Raw genomic sequence first — 10,253 nt, forward strand, 5'->3', positions numbered from 1 at the left:
GAGTGGACCACCGTGTGGGGGTGGGGGGCACTCAGGGGAGCTGGGGGAGCAGGCAGTGGGTGAGGCCTGGCAGGTGTGTACTATGGCTTGTCGACAGATCTCAGTGATTAAATGCACTTATCATGGCTGTCTGTGACATGCACTTTTAACAGAGATGAGCCTTTTTCTGAATGACAGTTGAACAAGAGGACACAATTTTTTATGGTACTATAAATTCCCTCTGTTCACTGGATTTGACAAGCCTCAGAATAGGAATGGAAATATAATTCTGACAAGAGTGTTCCTTTTTAGATTGCAAGCTCTCTAATGCTGTAGTGCAGGGGCAGGCAATTATTTTGGCTGGAGGGCTGCTTCATGAGTTTAGTGAGCTATTGAGGGCCACAAGTGTAGCCATAGTCCTTGACAAGTGCCCCGCCTCCTGGTTGCCATCTTGGTACCAGAAGTCCTGCTCCCTAGCCCCTGCCCTTTGTCACTGGAATTCCCTGCCCTTGGCCTGAAATACTCTATTTGGGAAGGGGGTTAGCCATCTTGGAACTGGGAAAAAACAAACAAATTATATATTAAAAATCTAACATTCACAATGACATATTTTAATTTTATTTTTAAAAGATTTTTTTTGTCCCAGTTTGTATGTTTTTGCGTCATATCTATAGAAGTGATTGCGCGATAGTTCAAAATGAAGTCTCAGTCTTGTGTATTGCGGGACGGTGGTAATGGGTGCGTGGGTGTGTATGGGGCTTGGGGATATGTTTGGATGTGGGTGGATATAGGCTTGTGGGGGAGTTTTTGGGGCTATGTGGGTGGGTATGGGGTTTGTGGAGGTGTGTGGCTGTGTGTGTTTGGTGGGGTGTGTGCAGGCAGTAGTGAGCTGGGCTCCCCACAGAGACCCATGGGTGTGTTTGGGGAGAGGTGTGGGGAGTTGTGGTGTTTGTGGGGTGTGTGATTGTGGGTGGGGGAGAGTATAGTTATGGGGTTTTTGCCAGAGGGTTTGTGGGTATGGTGGGGTATGCATGGGAGCCCCTCACATGTGCCCCCCTGAGCTGGTCAGCACCTGCCCCTACCCCACAACAGCCTAGAGCCTGTGCGCCCTGCAGTGTTCCCCACCACTACCAGCAGCGCACAGCTCCAGTGTGCCCCGCACCCTCTCTGGACTGACCCCAGCAGGATTGGATCAGCCAGGCATGCACACAGCCCTGACCCGGCCTCCATGTCTGCTCCACTCCACCCACCCATGGTGCGTCCTGCCACCTCCTGGGCTCACAGCGGGGCTAAGGTGGCTCCACGCTGGACTGCCTTTCTAGGCAGTCTCAAATGTTATATGTGCTCCCCAGTGACTACCCTAGAGTGGCAAATTCTTTACGGTTGAGTATGTGGAAGGGACTCATTTGCTGTATCCCTCCCAGGCTAGGGACAAAATTTACCAAGGGCAGGCGCTGGGGAGAGATTGTCTGCTGAATCTCCCTTCCCTGTGCCTGACAACAAGTGGGGCTGCGTGTCCAGAAGTCATTTAGGCCTGGGCTGCCACTGGGCTGGGTTTAGCAGCCTTAGGCAGTGTGGCCATGAGGGGTGCTGTGCATGAGTTCCCCCAGGCTTCTAGCCTGGGCTAGTGCAGCTTCTGCCTGCGTTGACCACCTGAACACTGAATGTCAGTTCAGTTTGTTATCAGTTTAGTCTACGCTTGGAAAAACCTGCAAAGTTTGAATTTGGGCTTTTTGAAACTCTGTACTTAGTTTAGCCCCATTCCCTGTCCAGGGCCATGCTAAATGCATGACTCTATGGTCTTGCAGGGAGTTATCAGGGACGTGGAATCACTTGCACAAGTCCAGGGGAGGTGACTGGCCAGATAGCTAGTCAAAGCATGCACGATTTTTAGTCCAAAACCCAAGCCTGACCAAAATTGTGTTCCCTTTTATTTTAACACTGAGCTTTGTTTTGTTTTTGTTGAAAGAAAACACTCCCATCTCTCGCCCTATTCTTCTGTTGTTGTGAGCTGAAAAAAATCTTCAGTTTTTCTGTTTGTAGGGGTGGTTTGTTTTTTGGTGGGGGTTGTGGAAAAGTAAAACATGTAAAAAAAAAAAAAAAAAAAAAAAAAAAAAAAAAAAAAAAAAAAAAAAGGCTTTGCCTAATGTTTCAATGGGGAAAAAATTACCAGCTGTAGTCTATTCTGTTTCCACTCTGCCATTCATCTAAGTTTACCAGTAGTTTAAATGAAAGAAGGTGAAATCCTGATCCCTTTGAAGTCATTGGGGAGTTTTGTCCCTTGTTTTTAATGGACCCAGGATTTAACCAGATATTTCCCTATATGTTGAGGTTGTAAGATTGCTGGCTTCAAGCTCCTTTTATGTTCAGCCCCTACCCCAATTGCTTAAAGGCTGCCACCAAGTCCCCCCCATAGTCTTCACTTTTCCAGGCTGAACAGTCTCATGTCCTTCAGCCTCTCCTCATATGGTCTGTTCTCCAGAACTGTAATCATTTGTGTGGCCCTCCTCTGGACTCTTTGCAGCTTCTCTACATCCCTCTTGAAGTGCGGCGCACAAAACTGAACGCAGAACTCCAACTGCAGCCTCACCAATGCTGAGTAGAGCCGGAGGATGACATCCTAAGTCTTGCTTGAGATACATCGTTGCCAGCATGTTGTTTGCTTTGCTGCCTATAGCATTGCAGTGGTGGCTCATGTTCATTTTGTGCTCGATTGTGACCCCCAGATCTCTTTCAGTTGTGGTGCTGGCTAGTGTAGCACCACTGAGCCTGGAAGTATGTTGTGGATTATTTATCCCCAGATGGAGCACTTTACACTTCTCAGTGATAAACATCATCATGTTTAGGTCTGCCCACTTTACAAGCCTGTCCAGGTCAACCTGTATTCTCAGCCTGTCTTCCAGCGTGACCACACTGCCCCATAACTTGGTGTCATCTGCGCACTTTGCCAATGCGCTTTCTACACCTGTATCCAAATCATTGATGAAAATGTTGAAAAGCACTGACTGGTCCAAGTACTGAGCCTTGAGGGACACTACTGGTCATCCTTAGCCATGTTGACTTGGTTGTGTCTATTAACACTCTCTGGGTCTGACCTCGGATCCAGTTTCTCAGCTACATTAAGTTGCTGAGGCCATAATTTCTCAATTTAACCATGAGGACACCATGAAAGACCAAGTCAAAGGCCTTTTTGAAATCCAAATATATGATGTCGACCTCATCTCTCTTATCCAGGTGGCAAGTTACTTGATCAGAGAAGGAAATGAGGTTGTTCAGGCATGACCAACCTGCAACAAAGCCATGTTGGCTGGCTTTTAGAATACTGCCTTCTGTTAGCCCAGGGGTGGGCAAAATGTGGCCCACCAGGCCGTTCTATCTGGCGCGTGAGGCCCCTAAAAAATCTAGAAAATTAAGATGGCTGCCTGTCATGCGGCCCTCAATGGCTTGTCAAAACTCAGTAAGCGGCCCCTCGCCCAAAATAATGGCCCGCCCCTGTATTAGCCTATCACTGATGGATTCTTTGATAAATTTTTTCCAGGGATTGAGGTCAGGCTGATTGGCTTAGAATTCTCTGGGTCCTACTTCCTTCCTTCCTTGAAGATAGGCACCACATTGGCCCTCTTCCAGTCTTCTGAGACCTCACCCAAGTGCCATGAGTTCTCAAATAGCTTTGTCATTGGTTGTACAATGACATCAGCCAGTTCTTTCAACACTCTTGGGTGTAGTTCATCTGGTCCTGCTGACTTGTAGATAACCAGGCTCTCTAGGTATTCCCTCACAAGATCTTTGCTGATTATAGGTGAGTGATCACCCCCACCCTTGTCCATCCTGCTTCCTGTCAGGCAACTTAATATTCTTGATCTGGTGGAGTACTGACAGGAAGCATTCATGTAGGAATTTGGTTTTCTCCTGAGTGTCAGTTATCAGCTGTCCCATTGCATTCAACAGGGGTCCTACGTTTCCCTTATTTGTTTCATGCTTTCTACGCATCTAAAGAAGGACTTTTTATTGTCTTTGATTTCTGTTGCCAGTTTGTATTCAGTTTCTGCCTTTGCTTTTCTAATCCTGTGTACTTCTTGGCGGAGCTTGGAATTCCCAGCTTCCATCTCTTACAGGCTTCTCTTCATTTTCAGGAGGTCCGTGACCTCCCTATTGAGCCAGGGGGCCTCCCAGCCTTTTTGCTACCTTTCTTACAAACAGGAGTAGACCACCTTTCTGCTTCAAGGATCATATCCTTAAGGAACACCCATTCTTCTTGGACTCCCATCCCCATCAGACCATGGTCCTGCAGGCCTCATCCACCAATCTGCTAAGCTTGTAGAAGTCAGCTTTCCTAAAATCAAGGATTTCTACCCTACTGACTGATTTCCCTGCCTTACAATGGACGATGAAAGTGATTGTCATGGTCACTGTCACCTAGATTTCCCTTGATCCTCTGGTTACTCATTAGATCATCCAAATCTAGGAGCGTCTTTCCCCTAGTTGGCCTGTACACTTCTTGAGTCAAATATAGCTCCTCGAAGCGAGTGAGGAAGCTATGCAATCACTCAGATCTACCTGAGTGCTCTTCCCATGAGATGTCTGGGTAATTGAAATCACCCATGACAACCATGTTCCATGAGTGTGCAGCCTCTGCCAGTTCTCTGGAGAATTCCAGATCAACCTCCTCTGCTTGATTCAGAGGTCTGTAATATACTCCTACCGTCAAGTCCCCTTCACCACACCCTCCCTGTATATTAACGCAGAGGGTTTCAAGTTGCCCTTCTTTTGTGTCTATCTTGGCTTCCTGGGATGTATACTGCTCTTTCACATAGAGAGCAACATTTCCACCCTTGTTCCCTATGCAATCCTTCCAATATAAGGTATAGCCCTCTATACCTGTGGTCCAGTCATGGGTGCAGTCCCACCGGATCTCCATTATCCAAATAAGATTGTATTCCTTACTGGTTAGCAGGAGGGCCAGCTCTTCCTGCTTGTTCCCCATGCTCCTGGCATTTGTGTACAGGCATATGAGTCTACCATTGGTGGCCCTCGACTTCATGTTTCGCTGGTCCTTTCGCCTATGTTAGAGTGTTCTTCCTATTGTTTTCCATCTTACTGGTTTCCCGTTTGCCAGTTCATGGGCTTGCTCTAATACAGGGGTAGGCAACGTTTTTTGGCAGGAGTGCTGAAAAAACCACAATGTCTACCTTGGAAGGTGCCAGAGTGCCAGCATGCCAGAAAAACAAAATGAGGGCGGGGGGCGGGTACATGGCAGGACGCACTGCATATTAGTATATGTAATAATTATAAATGTTGCCTTTGGTGTTTATGTAGTCCTTTTTTGTTGAGCATGTTGCAATGAGAGAGAGAGAAAAGAAAGAGACAAATAAGAGAAAGAGGAGAGAGAGAGAGGAAAAGGAAAGCAGAGAGAGAACATGCACACAGAGAACCACTTGCACAAACACAGAGAAGCAGAACACACCCAGAAAAAGACAGATGCTCACACGCATCCAGAACCAGACACGTGTGCGCACACAGAGGCAGACAAACGCACAAAACCAGATGCACAGGCGCACAGAGCCAGGCTCCTGGGCTGCTGGACAAAGTCCGACCCGACAATGCCCTGGTCCCGCCAGAGCCCCTGTGCTTCCCCGGGAAGCCAGCCCCAGGCTGCAGCACAACTGGCCGAGGCCCCAGCCCGGAGCCTGCCCATCAGCCCAGCCTACCCACCCGTCCCGCATAGCTAAGCCCGCAAAAGGTGCAGTGCTCCTGACAAGGGGCAGCGCCAGCCTCATCCTGGTTGAGGGGCTGGGCTTGGAGTCAGGCAGGCTCAGCTTCAAGCCCTAGTGCAAGCAGCCTGGGCTCCATGGTAGTCAGCAGCTACCAGAGCCTGGGCCAGCTGCAGCTGGGAGGCTGCAAACAGCTGCTCCAGGCTCCAGCATCAGCTCCATAGTGGTGGATGCACATGCGCCTCAAAGCGATGGGGATAGGGCCTGAGGTAACATAGCCCTCCCACTGTCTGCTCTGAGGTGCACATGCAGTCGCCACCGCCATGGAGCTGATGTTGGGTTTGTGGAGCCCAGCACAGCTGTTTGCAGCCTGCCCACTGCCTGCTGCAGCTACCAGGAGCCCAGGCTGGCTACAAACAGCTGCGCTGGGATCCGGAGCCCAATCATCAGCTCTGTGCCAGCAGTAGGGGAGAGGCCAGGGTTGCACTGCCTCAGGGCCCTCCCCCACTGTCCACTCCAAGGTGTGCGTGCACCCGCTGGTATGGAGCTGATGCTGGAGCCCGGAGCAGCTGTTTGCAGCCTTCTGGCTGCAACTGACCCAGGCTCTGGGTAGCTGCTGCCAATCACGGAACCTGGGCTGCTTGCAGCAGGGCTTGCAGCTTCCCAGCCACTTGCTGGGAGCAGCCCAGACTTAGTGGCTGGCAGCAGCTGCCTAGAGCCCAGGCTGGCAGTCGTGTGCCAAGCAAAATGGCCTCGTGTGCCATGCTCGGCACATGTGCCAGGGGTTGCTGACCTCTGCTCTAATAGTTTTCCACCCGTCCTGCCCTTTACTGTACCTTTACTATTCATGGTGTCTTGTCTATAGTCCTACCTGCAGCAAGTAGCTAATCTGTTACCTATGCACTACTGGAATAAGAAGGGTAACATGCATACGACTGCTCATACTGGGCTCTCAGGGTGTGTGCAATTCTGCCTCTTGTCCTAATACAAAATGTGCACACATGGACAGGGACTGACTTAATTCACGATTTCATGGATTTCACAGAAACCACAAAATCAGGCATTATCCATGAAATCATACCCCCCGCCTCCCCCCCCCACCCCCTCAAAAAACCTGCTAAAAATAAAATGCTGGCTCCTCAGTAAGAGGCTGGTAGCAGTGAGAGGCAAGGCCATCAGCAACAAGGGGTGGAGTCATCATTAAATCAGCTCTGTGCACTGTGGAGTGACCCATGAAAATCCCTTTTGCTCACCATGACTTAGAAAGATCCCTACATAGAGAATCTTTGTTTTTTGCAATTTTCTCTCTTTAGTTTCAGATCTTTTTGAATCAGATCAACAGTTCTTTGGTAGACTCAAACATGCTGGTTCGTTGCATTACACTGTCCCTGGACCGATTTGAGAACCAGTCGGATGCTAAAGGTAAAGGAAAACTCAGTGATTCTGATGTTTAATTAAAAGAATGGAACTAAGCCTTAATATCATTGGTAGGAAAGTGCCAAAGACAAATGATACTCAGCACATGTGCTTAATAACTATGAGCACCAGTTCTCATTGCTTTGTTTCCTGTGTTGCTAGTTTTTTCTTGCTTTCTTTCACAATCCATACAGTAATATAAGAACTCTTGACTGAAGATGACCCATCCTTGAGACAGCCATCTTCAGTCCTTTTCTCCTTTTCAGATGCTACCTGTTTGCTCAGCTGAACATGATGCATAGTTCTGCATTGGATTGAAGAGTTACTGACATGTCCTTGCTTCCACATTAACTTTGAAAGATTAATATGATTATATCTGATCTATGGAAATCTAATGATCTGGTTGTCTTCCCTATAGTTGCAGAAGTCTTGTCTGAGTGCCACCTGTTATCGTACATGTCTCAGATGTCCATGAGGATGTCCTTCCTTTTCCGCCTCATTAATATAATTCATGTGCAGACACTTACACAGGTAAAGAACTGACAGTAACATTTTACTGCTGTAATCATATTCATTCATCAGTTCTAGGGGCTGATTTCTTGTTATGACACACCTGTCCTAACCATACAATAGGAATAAAAACATTTTGCTCCATTAAATTCAGACCCTAAGCAACTTCTGTGTTCCTCTCATGAAAAATAGTGTCTAGAACACTTGATATCCTTTATTAAGGATATCCGTTACTGCTTATTGTATGTTGTTTATTTTAGGAAAACGTCAGCTGTTTGAACACAAGCTTAGTTATTTTAATGCTGGCCCGAAGGAAAGACAAGCTACCGTTTTACCTTCGCACGTTGCAACAGATGGAATATACAGAGAAGTACCCTGGTTTCATCCTGAACAACTTTCACAGTCTCTTGCGATTCTGGCAGCAGCATTACCTCAATAAAGACAAAGACAGCACTTGCTTAGAAAATGTATGTAGTTCATTCCTTCTGTGGTAAGAGACAGCCGTGGTGCTCTTAAATTCCATTTGTATTGGCCCAGATTATATACATGGAAATGAGGCTTTTGAAGGAAGTAAGGAAATGGCTTTAGTCCTCAGCATAACAGCCTCAAGCATTTTTACTGTGTTACCAGTTCAGTGCCAGTGCACACATAATCAGAACTGTGAGTCAACATGAGGCTGTGAATGTTTTATTTGATAGGATCAGAGATTGAGAAGATTTTTCTAGATAATCTAGCCAGTTGCTTGGGGAGCTAGTGCAGAGGCTTTCTGCAGAAAGTGTTGTTCTAATTCTGTGTCATTTTCCTTTAAGTGTCCCAAGCAGTAGGGTTTCTGCTGCCTTCCCTAGGAAGGAATTATTATACAATTTCAATAATTTTAATGTCGGAGATCTTTACCTGTTGTTCAGTGTTTCAGTGTTTACCTGTTGTTTAGTGCATTCATCTGTTCTTCCATGGCCATGCTCCCTGCAACACTTAATTATGGTGTACAAATTGAGCCCTTCAGCATCCTTTGCTGTGTAGCCTCTTCCCAGTAATCAGTTTTTGATGCTCTTCTCTGAACTCCCTCTGACTTTTCAGTTCAGGCTTGTAGGGTCTATAACACCGGAAGTGTTGTATGATTTGTTTTGTTTGTAAAATGCTTTGTTTTGGTGGTTGCATTTTGATCCAATAATAGTGTCATGGTGTGGACATACAAACAAAAAATTGCAGGGTAAAAAGGGGTTCCTGTATGTTGACTCCTTCTGGCTAACTCCCCACCCATACCCTCCATCACTGCAGGATAAACAAGTGCAGTTGAGCTTCAGTTTACCAAAGATTACAAACATGCACATAGGTAGTAGCACCAAAGCAGCTCATGCACAGTAAAACCCTTGGCTGTGCCTTGCAGGAAATTTGTTTGTATGTCCATGTGTTCAGTGGAACGCTTTCTCGTCTTTTCATAAGAGTAGTAGGTAGTGTGTATCGCAGCTATAGAAGTGCACCTAAATTTCCCGATAGGTGATAGGTTAGGTAGCACTAGAGGAGTTAATTCTGTTTCAGTAGCTTTGAATGTCTGTGAACAATCTCAATTGCTTCAAATGAAGATTGGGTTCAATGATTTTGGTCTCCATTTCTTCTTGTCTGTATTCATGCAAACAAAAGAAAAATTGAAGCTTCCTCTTGTTCCCAGGCTAGCCTCTTCACCATCTTTAGACTTGAATTCATCTCTTGTTCTTCCTAGCAGATGCATCCTTCTTGTGCTTGCTAAACTTTAGATATAAATGACCTCTTTTAAAGCAACCAGGACTCGTAGTAGAGATATCTTTTATTAAACCAACAAGCTTTTTTGCAAAAAAAAAAAATTCTTTAATTGCAAGCTTTCAGGCACAAACACCCTTCATCACGCATTGGAGAAAAGATTGTAAAAGTTCTCCTGGGTAGAAATTAAAGTTCATATTTCATAGGATTTCACAAAGGAGTCAATAGATAGAAAACTCCTCTGGGCAATCAGTTCATAGTTGGTATGGAGCCTCTCACCTCCTGTGAAGATCTGTGATGATGCAAATTACCTTGAAACAAAGGCAGGAGCAGGATCTCAGGTTTCAAGTGGTCACAGTTCCTTCCTGCTTGGGAAAATATGAAAATGTCGTTAAAAAAATCGGCTAAAATTCAGTATCTTTCATGTGTCAAGTATCCAGGTTGTAGCCATATTGGTCTAGAGGAAAAGACAATCAGGGCTTATAGTAGAGGTGATAGGTTTTATTAGACCAATAATACCATCTTTTAAAGTATGTTCTTTAGTTAAATTACTTTAACGTATAAGTGAAAGAGGTGAATGCTCAAAGGCTGCTTAAAAATAGCATCCATTTATGAATTAAGCTTTTACCAAATACACTACCCACAGAGATGTCTCTTCTAAATGAAAATATAAACACATGGAAACTTGGCAAACAGACATCTCTTCCTTTCCTCTTCTCTCTCCCTCTCTTCCCATATTACCAGTGATCCAGGCTTCCCACCACCTAATAAGAAATGGACTAAGAACCATGAGCAAATATGACCCTGATTGGGTCATTTTTGCTAACTTGACATTCAAAAATAAACAATTTAAGTTGTGGAATTAAATTAGTAATGTAGGTAGGAGTGGCAGCAGGTGGC

General features: G+C 45.9%; 1 protein-coding gene across 2 annotated transcripts in view; it reads left to right on the plus strand.

The window, feature by feature from the left end:
• The window catches only part of TRPC4AP (transient receptor potential cation channel subfamily C member 4 associated protein), a 109,784-nt gene that overhangs the window by 83,437 nt on the left and 16,094 nt on the right, over nt 1–10,253 (plus strand). For both annotated transcript variants that reach the window (XM_019513015.1, XM_019513016.1), the window contains 3 exons: nt 7,004–7,112; nt 7,525–7,637; nt 7,877–8,083. In XM_019513015.1, the coding sequence (XP_019368560.1) occupies nt 7,004–7,112; nt 7,525–7,637; nt 7,877–8,083 (429 nt within the window). The remainder of the gene's footprint in view (nt 1–7,003; nt 7,113–7,524; nt 7,638–7,876; nt 8,084–10,253) is intronic.

The sequence above is a fragment of the Gavialis gangeticus genome, unplaced genomic scaffold, assembly GCF_001723915.1.
Source record: "Gavialis gangeticus isolate Ggan-Ray unplaced genomic scaffold, GavGan_comp1, whole genome shotgun sequence".
NCBI lineage: Eukaryota > Metazoa > Chordata > Crocodylia > Gavialidae > Gavialis > Gavialis gangeticus.